This window comes from Pseudopipra pipra, chromosome 12 (assembly GCF_036250125.1).
Source record: "Pseudopipra pipra isolate bDixPip1 chromosome 12, bDixPip1.hap1, whole genome shotgun sequence".
Classification (NCBI taxonomy): Eukaryota; Metazoa; Chordata; class Aves; order Passeriformes; family Pipridae; genus Pseudopipra; species Pseudopipra pipra.
This window is the reverse complement of record NC_087560.1, coordinates 1,532,826-1,551,346: the sequence shown is the minus strand read 5'-3', so window position 1 is coordinate 1,551,346 and position 18,521 is coordinate 1,532,826. Positions and strand designations below refer to the sequence as shown.

The window sequence follows — 18,521 nt, the reverse complement described above, 5'->3', positions numbered from 1 at the left end:
CTATAAGCTCCATTGCTGAGTTTCTGATCTCAAGTCTTAGTCCTTAAACTATTTTATCATACTTATATTTGAACAAAATATGCTGAAACAGCAAATGAGGATCCACATTTAGCCAGGCAGCCTAAAAATCTGTAGAAAGGATTGGGCAGCATTTACTGTTCAAAAAACTAGTGTTTTCCAAACTTCCTAGAATGATGTGACAGGAAGCTTTTGCATTCTCTGTCTTGCCTCTTTTAATTAAACCCAGAACTGCCATAAAGGAGTAACAACATTCATGCTAATATTGATTGGTCTTAGTGATCAGGGAAAAAATAATAACCTGGAAGTAAACTAATAATATCCTTTAAAGAGGCAAGATGCTATTTCAAATGTGACCTAGTTGTGTTTGGCTTGGGTTTTTCCAGCAGTGCTGGGAGCACCAAGGCACTGCAGTGGTGCTGTGTCCCTAAGCCCTGGGCTGGCAAACCCTCTGTGCACCATCAGTGCTTGTCCTGCTGCCTTTGCCAGTCCTTCCCTATTGATTCCCTTATCTCCATCAGTTGGGAAGACAACCAGGCCTATTTCTAGGGAGATTTCTCACCTCTCTCAGCAGAGGGAGAAGTGTACAGAAATTCTGCTGTTCATGCTACCAGTGTCTTTTCAGTTTGTTTTTCTGTTTTTGCTGGATTTTGGATCACATCAGTAATCCATCCCATCTCCAGCAGCAAGCATATGAAATGTTACAGAACATTATTTCACAATTTTGGATGATTGTATCCTTCTCAGTATCGTGGTACATGAAATAATTACAAACTAAAACACTACCAGAGTATTGGTAGAACCAACTAATGCCAAGCTGGTGCTTCCTTAGGTTGTTCTTCTGTTTTCATGAGAAAATCAAAATGAAAAGCAGCTCGATGGCTGGGTGGGAAATAACTTGAATCTGCACTGCAAGTAGTGAAAACAAATATTTGAGCCTTTAAAGGAGAAATATCTGTAATGAACCACCTGAAGTATCCACCTAAGACCTCTATAAACACGGTGGTTTTTGCCCTTGCTGTGTGCTCCTCAATGCTCATGAGGTATTCGTGATACACCTCTGAAGTTATATCAGATCTGAGGTTTTGGTGCAGCAGTAAGAAACATATTGTGATTCTCTCCTGACAGAGATAACATCTTTTTCACTCAGGAAAATGGCAGACCTGCCTACTGTTACTGTGCTGGCTGCAACCCCCATGTGAACCCCAGCTGCTGCCTCTTTCATCCAGGTAGACCACTGAGCCTTCACAGATTTTTGGGGACAGATGTGAGATTTAGTTCTTGCATCAGGGAATCCAGTCTTTTTTTTTGATACAAATTTTTCCTTTCAATTTCGTCATATAAAAATTCAGTATATTTTTTCTTCCTTCTTAATACTGCTAAATGTTTTGCAGGCTTAATTTGAACATAATGATTGCTTGAAAACATTTGTTTACTTATTTGGTTGACAAAACCAATGAAGCATTTATATTGCAATGTCTTGGCATGTTTTCAGTTTGGGATCACTAGACAACCAAAGAGGAAGGGCTAGAGTTTGTGAAGGCAAAAATAATGCACTCATTTCCCCTTATGGAACTACACATCCTGCTCTTTGCAGAGTGCCAGCCTTCCATGGAAAGGTCTAACACAGAATAAATGCCATTGTGTAGCTCTGAGTGCTGTATGGCCAGACTGATTTATACAGATGAAGCAAAGGAGAACACAAAATTGGGGAGAAAGAAGTAGAATGTTTAGGGCTTTGAAATGGTGTGTTTTTCCTGCCCCAGGTCAGTGCACAGCTGAAAGCTTCCTGTGGGTTGGGAGGGCCCGTGGGGCTCCCCTTGGAGGCTGGTTGAGGCTCATCCTGCCTCCTGAACAAAGTGACCTGGAGCCCTGAGGAACACGAGGCACTGGGGCTCCAGCAGTGGTCCCTCCTTCCTTCCCTTGACCATTGCCCTCAGAGATCTTCAGGAGTCTCTAGAGGCTACTTTGTGTGTAATCTCTCCTTTTCTGAGGGGACTTCAAGCCCTTGGCTGTGTAAGTATGCAAAAGTATTGAGGACCCAGAGTCACCTCAGTCTTTCCCTCCTTGTATTGTGGAAAAATTCCCAGTTCCAGAATCAAATACAGTCACCATCACTTAACAGGCTGGTCCTGCCAGCAAGGTTTGGGGACCCTTGCATTGAATCTCTAGCGTGTCTGCACTCTTTACCACAGGCACTGGTACATTCCTAGCTGGGAAGGCAACTTCTTGCTATTGCTGTCTCCTCTGTGCTGGGCCTTGGTGACCATTCCTGTAGCACACTGGATTTCGAGTCAGAGCTTTCAGGTTCTGTCAGCACCAGCTCCCGTTTGCTACTTCTCTCTTTTTCACTTCAGCAGTGAATGGAAATACAGCAGATGCATCACAGATACTGAGGAGAGTCAAGAAGCTGTCACAGGGAATACTGTATTTTCTCATTCCATCAAAACCGAGGCTCAGAAAGAGTTGTCTAGTGCTTTGGAAACATGTTACAGGAAAATGTAACCCTTAAGTAATTGCTCTATCAGAATACCCCTTGGTTTTTACCATGCACCTTTTCTGTCTGATTTTCCAAGATTATTCTGTCTGATTTTCCAAGATTATTAAGCAGAAGGTTGTGAAGAAAAAATGATGATGATTTTCTGGGTAAGAATAACCTGAGTCCTTTCCATTTTCCACATTGAGGCAGACTGCCATACCTTAGCTATGTCCCATTGGTAGTTCCCCTCCTATTTGATAATCATTTTTGTTCATTTTGTGTTGCATTAACTATCTTTAGCAGTGCTCTGAACTTCAGTTCTTCTTCACCTCCTTTTGAAGTTTTCTTCAGTTCTTCTGTTAGAAGTGATCCAGCTTCCATTCATCTCTGATTTGTTGAAAAATGATGTCACCTGTTCATTCAGCACATTGGAGCCATTTAGTCACCTGCACAGGAGCCCATTTCCATCCCTCAGCTGGCTGTTCCTCAGCAGTGGACAGTCTGTCACTTCATCTTGGATCAGTGAACTGGAGAGGTGGTTCTTGCTGCTGTCATTCTGGTGAATAAGAGAAACTTAACATACCTTGATCCTGTACACCCTTTTTTGTCTTTCAAATTGCACTGAATGAATTCCTACTTCTTTGAGTAATTATTTTCTCAAGTTTTTGACTCTTTGGCGTGTATCCCATTGTTCATTGTTCCATACCCCAGCTCACACACTTCTCTTTCCCTTGACAACTCCTCACCTGTGGCAGGGATTGCAGAACACCTGGTTCCTTTCCATACAGTCCACAGAAGAGCAGAGCCCCAACCCCCCAAATCTGGGCTGTTTGCCCCCAAAGGGTGAGTGGTTTGGGCAGGACAGCTCAGATGGGAGCAGCAGGGGGTGGGCTGGCCCACTCCATGTGCTCTGTCTTACCTGGAGCTGCCAGGCAACTTTTTGGGGATTGTGTCACTGTAAAGGCCTTGTTGAACAGATGTGAAGTGTAACAGCTCTGATGGTGGACTTGAACTGAAAATACAGACCTCTTTCAGTTGTTCATGCTAGAGAGCAGATACATGACACTTAAAATAGCAAAAGTACTGGTTTGGGGAAGCACTCAAAAAAAAAAAGTCAGTAAAAAGACTTTTTTACTGACTTTAAGAAGTCAGTAAAAAATCCCGAAACTTTTTGTCCCTCAGCAGAAAATGAGTAGAATCATTAAAAACAACAGATACCTCATTGAATTATTGGACACTTAAAAAATCCAACAGCAGTATTGAAATACAAGTGTCCCTGCTAATTGTAGCTTGCAAAGCACACGCTTGCAATGCATTTGTTTTGGAGTTGAGAGGTTTGTGTTTTGATAACAAGGGTATGTGTTAGGACCTGACTAGAGAAGTGCTCTGAAGAAGGGCTGCTGTGTGTTAGAGATACCCTCCCCAGCTAGAGCAGTCTTAAAGATTAACAGTTCTTAAATTAGCCTTGATTCTGTTAGAAATGTCCCTCATATTTCATGCTCTGGAAAGGGATATGGGGAAAGAATGTCATAATGTTTCCCTGTTCTTTGACAAGCCTCTCAGTAGCCCTGTCAAAGATCCTTTAAAATGGAATTGAAATAATCAGAGCTGATGTGCCTCTGTGAGAAACACTTTTCTGAAAGATGGGTGTATGCTAATAAGTTTGAAATTATGACTTTAAATGATTCGTATCAAGCACATGCTAGTAGCTCAGATTAAATTACTAACACAGAAAACAAGAAGGTTTGTGAATCCTTTACCTGTTTTGCTTTCTAAATAGGATAAAAAAAGTACTGTCGTGAGTTAAATTAGTACAAATGCAGATTATAAAACCAGATTTTATATAAAGCAGTAGATCATTCTCTGTAATGTGATCTGCCCTATGTGCTCTGCTTTGGAATCAAATTTGTCTGTTCAGATACTATACCCCCCTTTCCAAAGTGAAAGATGGTACTGTGCAGGTGTTCTCTGAACTTGGTGATTATTAGTCAAACAATGCTCTCAAATAATGATCTTCTTTGTAAGTGAATCATCTTCTTATTTTGCTTCTATTAAAGTCTAGTATCCTTCAACAGTGTCACTTTATCATGTCTAATAATCAGAATTATGCAAAGGAATTATCTGTATGGATTTCATGCCCAGGAACTGTATCATCCTTTATTTATTGCTCCGAGTAGGTAAGCAGTGTTTTGTTTGTTTGAAGTACACTAGCTGAGGCTGTATTGACTTTTGAAAATGGATCGTTCAAGTTTATGTTTTCTTTAAAGTTGAAGCCTTAAAAGCCATAATCACCTGCCATTTATTTTCTAACAGCATCAGAAGTAATGAATTTTCTTTGATAATTTTAAGAATGTAACGGTGCTGTGGGGGAGGACATCAGGAGTGAAGGCTGCTGGAGTGGCTCTAAAGTTTCAGTAGAATAATAGCATTTGATCTGTAAAAAACCAGTTTGCCAGCTACAGTCAGAATACCAAGAAGGAAGAAATGGAAGAAATGACCAGTGATCTACCAGTACATGATCAGAGAATATGTTAGACAAGCCAATATCTCTGTTCTGGAGAGCAGGATTAATCTGAGGAGGAACTGGAGAAAATGCTACAGGCACAGTGTGTAACACCTGTCTGCTAAGGACTCTGCTGGAAAAGAGGGAGTCAGAGAGAAGCCCACATAGGCTTGAAGACTGATTCTGGAGAGAGTCCTAACACAGGATTTTAACTGTCCTAGAAAGCATGTGGAGTTTGAAGGTTGTGCTTTGCATTGACACGTAGAAGACCTACCAGATCTTAAAAATTTTCTGGTAATAGCACAAATACTCTCTGGTGCAAAGCTGTATAAATAATGTATATGCTCACAGGAGCAGGAAATATGCTGCTGATCAGACAATGTCAACTTAGATGAATCCTGTCCTGAAAGCTGTACTTTAACTGTGAGCAATAAAAGCACTATTGACATGTGGCACTACCAAACAAAATGTCAATAGTTATAAAAAGAGTATTTCATAACACAGAATCATTGCTTGGTTTGCTTGACTGGACAGATGCTTCTATTTTCCATGAAAGTAAAATAATTTCCGTATTAGTTCACTGAATGCCCAGCACAGCTTATCTGTCCCACTAATGCTCACACTCTTTTAATCACATGCTTGAAAATAGGGAAAATTTGCTTGCTGGTCTCATGTAGTGTAAGAGGGAGTTTTGACACTGGGTATGACTTGAAACAATTTAAATGTTGGCATATATGTACAGCTTCTCTCAGGTTACTTTTGCTCAGTCTGGAAGTGGATGCAACACAAATTCCATGCATGGAGCATCCTCATCCCTTAGTTTAGACACTGTTTCCAGCGTTTGTGGGCAGAAGGCACAACTTTGGCTGTCTTACACTTACATTTCTTTGGTTATTTTTTCAGTTTGTTCATTCAGTTTGTTAACATGTTAGAGCACGTGCTGCAAGCAGAGAAGAGAGAGAAGAGGCTGAAGTGCTGTTAATGCCCTGGGCACATGGAGTGGCAGAGGATCCACCGGGCTATGCCCGTGGCATCTTGACTGTTAAAACTGTTCCTCAGGAAAAGGCCTGAAAACCACCAGGTTCTTTCCTGGTGCTGCATCTGGCCAGACACATTTGTGAGGAAGATTCTGAGCCAGAAACCTTTCTCACTTCATCTCGTGCACTGCTCACTACTGCCCTTCCTCCTGCCTGGCCACCCCTGAGGATTAAAGGAGGGCAGAAAGGGAAACCCAAGGATTAAAGAAATGGACAAAACCATTCCCTAACTGGCATGGAACTGGCTGAGGATCTGAAGCCAGGAGTTGTTAGTCACAAATTTGCTGGGGGAAGCAAATGCTCCAAGCTGGGCTTGGAGCACTTTTATTAGCTCTCCTTTTCCTTTCCTATGGGAGTGCATGAAAACAGGGCATCCCTGTGGGCACTGCAATTCTTCTGCAAATGGCTGCATGCACCAAAGTTTGGGAAATGAACCCAATACTTTGTGAAACTCAGTTGTTGCCTGTAAAATTGACTAAAAACGGTAGGCTTTTTAGTGAAGTAAGAACTTTTCTAATACTACTGAGGTATTTTTCAGAAAGGGACCAAAGCACTTGCACAGTTCTGTCTGCTCTCAGCAGGCCTTCAGAAGGCCCAGCCCCTGTGCAGCTGCCAGCCAGGATCTCTGCAGCAGGCATTTGCTCTCAGCTGTCACCAGCAGGACGTTGAGTTGTTAATGGAGCAACTTCACCCGGGCTGTACCTGTGCTATAGAACCCTACATCCAGCTGATAAGGAACAAAAGGACTGCTGAAGATTCCAAAGCATGTTGAATGTGTTTCACTTACAGCCAGCATGGTTCTCCCTGGGTCATTTCACAGGGAATGGGGGTTCTTCAGAGAGCCTGTTCGTGCCAAAAAGTTATTATGTGGCAGTGGTCTTTAAACAAGGGTCTAACAATTGCTTCTTTGAGGATAACCAGTATCTTGCTGTTCTTTGTGCTACTGACAATCAACAGGAGGTTTATACACCATCCATTGGCCTTTCCCAGAAGGGATATATGGAACAATACAGTGTTTGGTAAGCAACACTGGCCAAAAATAACCTGGTAAGATTATGCATGAAAAAGGGAGCTCTAGCAGCTTTCAGACAATTCCTGCTTTCTGGCAGAAGTCATGTTAGGATGCTGTGGAAAGATTGATCCTTCAAACCTGTATAGATGAGAATCTCTCTGAGATCAAACAGGGGCTCAGCAGTGGCAGTGTGATCAGCAATGCAACACCAATCACTTCAGAACCTTTTTTTAGGTGTAGAGAAAAGGGGGATGCTACCAAGTCCAGTTTGATCTATTTCTTGATAACTTTGTAATCTTTTCATGGATCCATTCGCAGTTGGTGGCAGGTGATTAACTGGTGATAATCTCATCTTTCTAATCCCTTTACTGTACTGCTGTTACCTTCCATTGGGAAAAGCAGCAAATATGATATTCTTTCATGGGATTTCAAGGTGAAGGAAGCTGGGTAAATCCAGTTGGCTAGACCTTTAAAATCTTTTGCTTCCTACAGCATACCTAGCTGATAATAATGACTTTGGACTTACCTTCCATCCAGATGAACCCCAAAACATTTTGTCAACTCATACTTCATTTCACCAGGTGCAGAACTGCAGCAGCTGTTTGGCAGAGCACAGCAAGCAGTTCAACAGTTGGGGATAGCAATGCACTTAATTGGGAGTTGTGGAGCAGTTTATAAAATGCCTTGATTAAGACGTATAGCTACAGGCCCTTGTGGCACAAAAGCTCACCTCCTCAGCAGGAGCTGAGGAAGGAATTTTGTCTGAAGCAAAATGGTTTGGTTGCAGGGTCAGCATGGCAGCAGTTTTAAATAGATGAAAAAGAGGCAACTTAATGAGGACAACCTCAGTTAGATTCGTCTTCGACAGTGTGCTACTTGGAGGGCTAGAAATAAATGAAGACTAAAATACCACTAAGTCTAGAGGGGGAAATGTGTTAAGGAGCAATCATTTTCATTTTGTGGGTGTTGCACATATCAATTAGGAGCCACTTAAAAATTGATTGCCAACAGGGTGGAGAGAATCGTGAATTGTGTTTTTAAAGATTATCCAGAGCTGCAGTTTTCCTGCGTTTGGGTTTGGATGTATTTGGTAATCAAGGCTGTTGTGATTGCTGCACCTGCATGGTTTCACATGTGATTACTGTTAAGTAAGAAGCCAAAAAGGCAAAAGCACAGCTTCCTGATGCTTGGAACTTCTTGTGTGTTTTAAACTCTTGTCCCATCTAGAGCTGCATCCCTACTGTGAGCTGGGAGCCGAATGCTTCACCTGGCATTAGGACATGTGGTTAGGTTGCAACTGGAGAAAGGCTTTGTTTTCAGTATCACCTGCCTTTTCCCATTTACCAGCAGCTGTTTTCACCTTCTCTGGGCAGGGTTTAACTCCTCAGAGGAGCTCTTTAAATGTTGAAAATAAATGAATTTTCTGTAGATGTTTGAAGCACTGAAAATCACTTGAACATTTCTTAGTGTTACTGCTACCTATTTGAATCAATTCAAGGTTTCCTAAACACTTTAAAGAACTTTTTTCACTACAAGAGTACGAAGACTTCAGAAAAACAATTACAAATATGCATGATTATGTGAACTTATACTGAGTCTAAGCCCTTTTTTTAAGAGAAAACATATGTGGAAAACTAGCTCTAGGTCATCTTAACAAAGTGAAGAAGCTGTCTCTGCTAAAACTGAAAACATGGAAGCCCTGGATGATTTATTGAAATGTTCTTGTATCACATTTCCTTTCCAGTAAGTGAGTTTTCATCTCCGTGGGAGAATGCAGCATGCAGTCATTGCCCTGCCAAGAGGATTTGCATGCAGTTGTGTTTGTAGCAGTGATAAGCAGTGGGTAAATGCTGCACCTCATAGTGGTTTGACAGCTTCAGCTTCATAACAACCCTTTGTGGATATACCTCCTTCAGACAGGAGGTGACTACATGACACCTTTTCTGTTTTTGAGAGCCCTTTTTTCTTCTATGCTATGTGGGGAAGAAGGGTGGTAGTGACATCCTATATTTATTATTCAAATTGTACATTTTAGTTTTTAAAATGCTTCCTGAACTAAGCCTAGCCATGCAGCTTCACTTAGGGAAGAATACAAAACGTGACCCACCAGTCTGCAGAAATGCTCTCCACTTATGTTCCAAGTCAGAACAACATAAACATCTTGCTTTAATTAGTTGCATTTGAACTACTTCTGTTTGGGGATGTCCTTGAACAAGTAGTTAGGAGTAGTTATTGGTTCATCTTGGAAGCTGAATTTATTGCTTTGCTCAGTAGGTTTGAAAAGAGGTGGAGGTGGAGAGGTTTTCAGTGTTTTCTGTTTTGTGCTTAGAATACTCAATTAAATACTTGTTCCAGCACTACTAGTGCTAATAGCTACCATAGGTGTTTTCCCTTTCTCTGTTATCAATTTAACACCTTTCTGTTTTGCCCAGCAGGGTTGAAAAGGTTTCTAGAAACAGTTGTTTCCCTCTAATGGTTGTGGAGGCTTGTGGTTTAGGCTGCCAAGCTGCACACCTTCTGTATCAGTGCAACACACAACAGTGCCCGATAAGGTTGCACGATATGTCACCGTCTCTAACGCTGACATGTCACCGTCTCTAACGTTGATATGTCACCGCCTCTAATGTTGATATGTCACTGTCTCTAACGTTGACATGTCACCGTCTCTAATGCTCACAGTTCCTGCGTGGCTGCGCTCAGGCCGTGCCACAGCAGCCCGTGGTGCTCACGGCTCCCCAGGCGTGGTGGGCCTGGGCACGGGCACATCGAGGGCAGGGTGCGACCGCTGGGACTTGTTTTGCTGCACTGTGCAGGGCCAGGAGCTCCCTCGTGCCCTCCTGCCCACTGTTTCCTGGGTGGTGTCCCACCCGGGGGGAGAGCCGGGGTCAGGCCGTGCAGCCGCTCTCCACGCTCGGAAAGCCACGTTTCCATCGCGCCACAAGGGCCCCGTGCTGAGCCCCCGAGAACGTGGGGTCTGGAGCCCCCGAGAACGTGGGGTCTGGAGCCCCTGAGAACGTGGGGTCTGGAGCCCCCAAGAACGTGGGGTCTGGAGCCCCTGAGAACGTGGGGTCTGGAGCCCCCCGGCGCGGGGCCGTGCCCATGAGTGGTGCTCCCTGCACGGGCAGCAGCGGGGTCGGTGCCAGGCCCGACTGTGCCCCTGGGACTCGCTGCTGTGTTCTGGAGCAGCGGCGGCTCAAAGGATGAACACACATTGTGCTCAGGGTCTGCCTGCAGCCCACTGGCCCACTGCTACACAGACTTCTGACACCTTCGGGAGGTCTGTGGGTACAGGAATTCAGTGCGAGCGGAGCTCTGGTTTCTCACTGCCGCGAAGAGCACGCAGGCTTGCAGTGTTTCACAGGCATTTATCAAAAGCTCAAGGAACAAGCACGATAGAGTACCAGCTTCTGGGAACTAGGAGGCACTCCCATCAGTCAAATGAAACCCTGCTGCACAAACAGTGAGAGCAATTGCCTGTCAAGTGTACTGTAATACTGAGCTAAGTGTTATTTGACTGGCACATTGTCTGTATGTTGTCACTGATACGGTGTCTGAACTTCAGCGAGACTTTCACTACTGCAGTAGTTTGGTAAATGGGGAGGAAATGGATTTTGGATGGAATGTTCATAATGAGGTCAAACTAAGAGAGAAAACTCCAGTGCGAATGGATGTGTTTACACATTCCAAAGTCAGCAGATGGCTTTAGGTGGGATATTGATAACAAATAATAGACTATTTTAGGTATGCTCTTCTCACTTATAATGTCTGATGACAAATCTTCTATAATTTTATGAAACAACCATTGTAAGGCATTTGTAAGAATGCAAAATCTATGTCATCTGCTTATTATTGGAGCCGTTTAGCACATCAGATGTCATTCCAGATTACCAGCTGCATTTCACTTGGACTGGAAACAAATACAGATCAGTAATAACATAATGTTGTGTACCTTAAGGTTAAATGTCTGACAAGACAAGTAGTGCTAATGGACTGTGACATTTTTCAGGCCATCGGTCTGACATTACTTGCTGTGTCAGAGTAAAATGTTTACAAAGCTCTAACTCTGCATTACAATACATGAAGACATCATTCTTTTCTCCCGTGCTGCTCCAAGCTTTCTGCTGCCTCTGAATTCCACAGTTGGCCCCCGTGTAAAAGCAGCATCTTCCAGGCTACGAAGAGCCCTGAGCACCACCGTTAGTGGTATTTGCTTGGGTCCAGAATGTCCTCTAAGCACATTGTAACTTTGCAACACGTGCTGCATAATGGATAAAACTCACGAACACAAACCCATCTGGGACCAGATCTGCCACTGTACATTTTGTGAGCAGTATCTCACTATACATGTGCTATTGGTAGGAATGGTTTAATGTAAATGAGGATGGTGAGTACAGATCAAAAGTTTTATGACAAAGGTATCTGCTAAATTTACACTACTGCACCAGATTAGCTCTTGGAATTTTTAATTTATTTTTTTTTAAATAAGGAAAATTTAAAACAGTATTTTGCATTAACGGGACTAGACTGATAAATGGTAGGTACACCTGGATCAAATCACATTTAAATAATATCATACTGTATTAGGAACTCTTTAAAGAAATAGGCAAGAATTAGCCATTCGGGGCTATTTAATAACAGATTGTTTCAGTGTCCTCATCTCATAAAGGCTTTCTAAATATAGGGCTTTGTTTCAAACATTAAGATGGTTCCTCTGGCTTGTGTTTATCTATTTTCCCTTGTCTTATTTTCATTAAATGCTTATACTTCTGATTAAATTAGATCAAATGTTATATTCTCTCCCCTCTTAAACAGCTTGTAATGCATCAGTGGGGTTTTTTTTGTGGTTTTATATTTTGTGATGCTCTATTCCAGTGGCTAAGATGGTAATTCGAAAAAATATTGGCTTTGTTAATGCAGTTTTCAGCAGAGTGTGGGGTTTTTGAGCAGGTTGGATTATTTTTGTGTCTGTGTGTGTGTTGTCATGCACTGTCCCCCTTGCAGTGTGGATGTGTGCATATCCACGAATGCAAAACTTCACCTCGCAACCCGACAGTACAGTGACATCTGACGCTCCAGAACAGATGGCAGTAACTCCAGCAGTGGTGTGATGCTCCAGGTAAATCCTGAGAGAACACGAACCCATCACCGGGCAGATTTAAAACGTAAACGCCGCTCTGCTTGGTCGAGTCAGCGCCTATTGAGCGTACAGCGCCGTGGGTTATTTTTTACCTAAAACAACACTTGGAGATCCTTCCCGAGGGGTGGTGGCGGGGTTGGGGAAGTTGGGGCGCGGAGCGGGCACAGCGGGGCCGGAGCTGGAGGAGCTCTCGGGTGCTGCCGGAGCGCTGCTGCCTCTGCCGGCACCCGTGTTTGTGTCTGTGTCTGTGTCCCGGCCCGTGTCCGGCTCCGTGTCCGTGTCCCGGCGGCGGGAGCGGCCCCGCTCGGCACCTGCCGTGTGAGGGGAGGGCGGGCCCGGCCCGGGGCGGCGCCGCCCCCGCGCCCCGTGACGGCGCGGCCCGCCCGCCGCTGGGCCCGGCGGGGAGGGGAGCGGAGCGGGCCGGCGCTGCGAGCAGGGCGGGGGGCCGGGGCTGGCGCGGTGTCAGCGGGTCACATGGAGCCTCATATGCGGCGGGGGATGGCGGCGCGGCGCGGCTCCGCGCGGGCAGGCGGCGGCGGCTGCTGAGGCGGCCGCGGTGCTTCTCCGCGCCGAGGGCCCGTCCCGCCTCCCCTCCGCTTCCCCTCCGCCTCCCCGCCCGCCGCGCTCCGCTCCGCTCCGTTCGCCCCCGACAAATGATGTGTGTTGTGCTCGCCGCGATGAAAGGTGAGTGCCGACCGGGGAGCCGCGGGAGCGGCGGGGCGGGGGCAGCCCGAGCCCGGCCGGGGGCAGCCGGCGGCGGCTCCGGGGCCTCGGCGCTCCCCGCGCCGCTGACACCGCTCGGCCCCGCGGCCAGGGGGGCTCGGGGGCGCCCGGAGGGACGGGGGCTCGGCCCGCCCGGCTGCTGCGGGGTGGCAGAGCCCGAGTGCCCGCACGGCCCCGGCAGGGACGGGGCGCGATCGGCGCGGCCGGAGCCGCTCGGAGCGGGGAGGAGCCGGTTCGGTCTGTCCGCAGAGCCCGGAGGAGAACGCGCTCCGTACAGGCTGTCTCTGGCGAACGGGTCTGTCTCAGGCGAACGTGCAGCATCCTGGGGGCAGCTGATGGGTGAAGTGCCGTCTTCGCGGACAGCTGCTCATTTTTCAGAGGCTTTGGATTAAGAGGAAAGGCTAGAGCTACTTAGCGATTGGTTTCTTTTTTAAACCTTAAGTTTTCTCTGCCGGCCGGTTTGAGTCCTTAACGAGGGGCAGTGTCAGGCTGAGGAGAGTCAAACGAAGTTTTTGACGAGGTACCAAAAGTTTAGAGATATGTTTGCAGTCTGCTCGGTGTTTTAATAAAACGAGATCCACCGTAGAACTTCGCATTGCAGCGTTTCTAAAGTCGTCGGGTTTTTTGTTTGTGTTAGTTTTGGTTATTGGATTTGGATTTTTTTTATTTATTTGAAAAAAAGAAAACATCCTATTTACGTGCAATATTCTGTCACACTAATCTAAAGAGTATAAGTGTTGGCATTTGAATTTAATGTCCCCACTAAAATACTGAATCTGTACCCTTTAAAATATTTAAATGGATTTTTAGGCAAAATTTCTCTTTGAAAAAATTAGTTACTTGGTAAAAGAATACTGAATCCTGCTTCAGCTAGAGACTGTTTCCTTTTTTTCCACCTAGCAAGAGCAGTAGGTAGTGCACACCAGTAGCAGCATACTGTTTAAGGACAGTAATTTTCAATTACTAGGCTTCCTTTTCTTCTTGGAGAGAAGCCTGTGTGAATAAAAAGAAAAGCACTATATTCATTAATCATTAGCCATGCTGAATGTATTTGGCAAGAAAATGTAATTGGGTTGATTCAAATACTTGCATCTGTAACAAAAGGAAGTGCATTTTTTAAAGTGCAAACTACATGGATATTTTAGTAGTCCTTTAGAATTCTACATATTCTGATAAGAGTTTTTCAGCATATGCCTCATAAGCCTGTTAGAACCCTGAAATCAAGTAAACAAATTTAAAAAGAAAAAGAAAGGGAGGAAAGCGCACAAAAAATTTTGGAGAGTGTAATTGTGTTGTGTGCTTCTGGACAGAGAGTTAAGGTGTGTTGTAAAAGAGCAGGCAGATGATTTACAGCAATTCAACTTGGAAATATATTTTTTACTCTCTTGGGAGTTTCATTTAAACCAATTTCCGCACTGATGTAAAATCTTGGCAGAGCTCAGCTTTTGGGTTTTAAAATGTAATTCCTAGTGGCTTTATTATGGAAATGCTTTAGGTCTTTGTACTTTTTACAGACTACTCCTATAGTACATTTAAATCATGTTTCGTAATGTTGAGTTTTCTAGTGCATTGAAAAACTTGCCTGGTTTCTTATCCTTTGTCTAATTTGCTGGACAGGGTTCAGCTGGAGAAAATGTGTTGTCATTTGTCTTAAAAGGGCCTCTGACTGCCATGAAATAATAGATCCACAGTCCAGTATTGTGATTTGAGAGAAGCAGAGTAGCAGTGTAGGGAATGCAGTGTGTTAAGCTCAAAGGTGCAGGGGGAAAATGTGAAATGTGTAGGTGAATTGAGTATCTTATTTATTCTCTGTCCTGTAATGGCATCTGTTGGCACTTCTTGTCTTTTACAATTCTGAAGTTAAAGTGCAAAAAATTATGGTCTGCAGGAGGGTAAGGGATTTTCATGTTGGGTTTAATTTTCTCTTTTAAGTGAAAAAGGAGAGTATTATTTCCTTTCCTGTTGCTGTTCAGATAGCCCAAATTGGTACCACGTGAAGATAATTTGTGAGTTGCTTTATTTTTCCTGCAACACAATGTTCTGGCAAACATGCTTTCTTTGATTCTGGCAAGTCCTCAGACTGTGTCCAGGTTGGAATGAGTAAAGACTCTGGGCAGCATTCAGCACATCCAGAGCTGCTCTAGTACATTTGGAGCACTGGGAACAGCCCAGTCCAGGGAAGAGCCTACACGGATCTTGAAGACAGGCTGCGTGTTAAGAAATGCAACTTTCTGGTTTCGAGCAGAGAGGAAAGAGGGGGTTTTACCTTTCTGTTTCTAAGAAAACAGGCAGAGGTGAAGCATCAAAGTTTGTAATGACTAAATAAGTATTTTCTAGATTGATGGGCTTTAAAAAACTATTTATCAATTGTTGTGAGTCTGCAGAGGATTCAGGAAGCCTCACATTCTTAGTTTATAAGGCAGGCAGGGCAGTTACCCAGCTGATACTTTTAAGGGAGACTGCAACTTTATGTGCTTACCAGCGAAGTTTGCAAAGAAATCCGCCCATTGTGCCAGCATAGTCCTTGGTACAGATCTTATTCAGGCAGGAGTCTTCACTGGCAGGAGCTTCAAGGTTGACTTCAAGGAGAATAGTACTGAGTGCTCTGAATTGATGAGGAAATGCTCTGTGATGGAGCAGGAACATGGATTCAGTTGTCAGGACAGCACATAACAGGAGGTGAGCCCGAGAAAGAGGGAGGTGGTTTCAAAAGTGTGGTGTTTGACCATTTCCTGGGTGTTTACTTTGTGGGGAGATGGGTGAATCAGGCCCAGTGTTGGTGAGAGCTGAAGTCCTTGTCTTGTACTCTCACCAGGCCTGGACAGGAGATTTCAGTCCACTGATGAGTTTATAAAGTATGAATGGGAACCTGGCAGTACGTTTATTATCCTTCATATGGACATTTCAAAACTCAGCTGGTGGGAAGGCAGATGTGAATTTTCTAAGCTTTTTCAAGCAGTTGCATTTACTGTTGAGGTGGCATTTGAGCTACTAATCCTGCCTTTTGCTGTATGGATGTAGAGTTGAATCTCTTGCTGTTTTAGGGAAGATAGACCAGATGAGTAGAATCCGTTGTTGCTTGGTTGTAAGGAAAATTGGTTTCCTTGGATCATTGGAAATATAACTAATTTTCCTGCTGACAGTGTCTCCAAATGAAAAGTCAACCATTTAAAAATACCTGTTTAAGGAAAGAGGCAGTTGGTTTCCTTATTAGCACACGTGACTTTTGGATCTTGCTGCACTTTTTCTGAGCCCCCAAACTGCAGTTGGACACACAAACAGGATTTCCCTTGCTGAGGGCAGCACCTTTCCTTGAAGTGCCCCCCACACTGCAGAGCCAGGCTGCTGGAGGCAGGGCTGCCAGGGATTTGTGCAGTCCTGCCTAATGCGGGTGAGCTTTGCCGAGGCTCTCAAGCCTGACCTTTTGACGTGTTTTTTGTCGTGTCTCTTGGCACCAGCCTGCCAGAGCCTTGGTAATTACTCATGTTTTTCACCAGTAAACAAGTGTCTATGGAAAGAATACCTTGCCATAGGTTTAAAAAAAGGAGTTGCTTTACAAATTGAAGTGTGTTTAAATTTACCTTCACTGTGGCACTATTGAAGGTTAAATCCAATTTAGCAAATACCCCAGCACAGAACTTCTGTTGACTAAATATTAACAGAATCTGGCCTTTGGAATGGCTAGCTGAGAGGCTGTTTTCTTGCTGCTTTAATTTCATAGGACTGATCTGAATGACTTACTTGTACCTAAGACATTTGTTGCATTACATTTGCAGGATAAGATTGGTTTGAGGTTTATTGCTGAAATGTACTTTTCAGGCCCTTTGAAAGACTCTCGAGATTTAAAAGTAAAAGAGGAGGAAATCTGTCTTTATGTCTCGCTCTGTGAAAATCAAAGGCAGTTGCCTGCTCTGTACAAGTCTCAGTTGGGGACACTCCTTTCAAGTAAGGAGAATCTGTCCTGTTTAAGTCAGCAGAAACTGTGGGTGCTGAACATCTCAGCAGATCAGACTCTTGAAACTTATGTGCGGCTCCTTCCTAGCTAAAATGGTGAGCCTGTTCCCACTGGCTGGGAATGCAGTCTTAAAAATGATTCTTCTAGGGTAATTCTGAATAATTGGGGCAGAACTCAAGTGGGTTTTGGACACAACACAAGGACTTCTATATCTTTTTTTAAACAACAAAACAATATAAATCCCAGAAGGGATGAGGTTGTAGAGGTGGGTAGTTGAGCATCGCTGGTGTTTGGGGTGTGGGCTCTGCACAGAAATGAAATATCCTCCTCTTTTATTCAGTGGGCTGATGTGGGGGGCCAGGGGCACATCAGGCTGGTTCAGTGGGTGCAGGGCAATGGCTGCAGCTCTGCAGTGTGGCTCTGCAGTGGGGAGCTGAATGTTTATATTGGCATTTATTGGTTTGGGGTGTAGTGTCTAGAGACCGTGGTAAGGAACTGAGTCCTCTTTATATCAGGTACTTCCCCACTGTGTATGGAAAGGGCTGATTTCTTTAGTCATTCCCCATTACAGAGCCTTGCATGTTTGGATCTTTTTTTTACTAGGATGATGTAGCACTCAGTTTTAACCTAAAGGGATTTTAAATCTTCTTTCTTGCTTCTCTTGCCTCCATTACAGTATAAAAATGATCACTATCATGTGCTAATTACTGGCAGGGTTGTTAGTATTTCATCTTGACTGCACAACAGAATTCTAAATTGGTATATTTTATTGTAAACTATAGGTACTAAATTGAAATTGGCACATCCTTGTGTCTCTCCTGAGCAGATATGTTCAACGTTGTCTGACTTTGCATTTCTCTATCTAGTATTGGAGGAAGTTGAGATGCAGAATGTTCTTTTTTTTCCCTTTGCATTCCCATGAGATAAGTTTTTGTAGTGTGCAAAATAACTGCATACGACAAGAATGTTATTACAGTCAGACTTGATACATTTTAGAATGTTATTCTGTTGTTTTTTTCATTTGCAATGAAAGAAAAAAGTATTCACCTTTCTTGTATTTATCTGTGAGCTGTAATTTGCAATTACAGCTGATAACTTCTGAGATCAAGCAAGCAGTAGTTTTCTCCTTTTGTGATTTGTCTTTTCCTTGAGGACTGATATCTAAGGGATATGCACATAACTAATGGTGCAGAAACTGTCTTCTTCCTTTTGAAGATCAGGGGGTTTTTTTCCTCCTTTTTGCAATAAACATTAATAGGGGAGGGGAGGATTCTGTCCTCCAAGAATAACTAAGTTATGTGAAAAAGGTGGCTCTGCGCAGTGCAGACCTCTGCTTGTTGGATGAAAAGAAAAAGCACAGACTGGAAAGTTGAAGCAGAAAGCCTTGTCAGGGGATCTGGCAGATGGACTTTCTTCTTATGCTTCATCCTGTAACCTGCCTGTGGTTAACAAAGTCTTTAGTTTGCCCACTTTTTTGTGGCTTTTTTTTTTTTTTTCACTTTTCTTGCTGGAGGCATTTAGGCTAAGAAGTTCTGCAGAATCCAGGTTGGCAAGCTCGGAGCAGTTTCAGGCTCCTTCCCAATTGCCTGCACCTTCTGTTGAGAACACGAGGGAGTGACTCAGGGCGGCAGTGACTCACGGGGTGTCGTGCTGTTCC

At 44.0% G+C, this 18,521-nt stretch overlaps 1 protein-coding gene across 3 annotated transcripts in view; it reads left to right on the top strand.

The window, feature by feature from the left end:
- Window positions 1–18,521, top strand: part of RORA (RAR related orphan receptor A) — a 396,584-nt gene that overhangs the window by 309,366 nt on the left and 68,697 nt on the right. The window contains exon 1 of one of the 3 annotated variants that reach the window (XM_064668335.1): window positions 12,422–12,870. The exons of the other annotated variants lie outside the window; for them this stretch is intronic. Within the exon in view, the coding sequence (XP_064524405.1) occupies window positions 12,840–12,870 (31 nt within the window). The 5' untranslated portion in view covers window positions 12,422–12,839. Of the gene's footprint in view, window positions 1–12,421; window positions 12,871–18,521 lie in introns of those variants that run through there. 3 annotated transcript variants of the gene reach the window in all.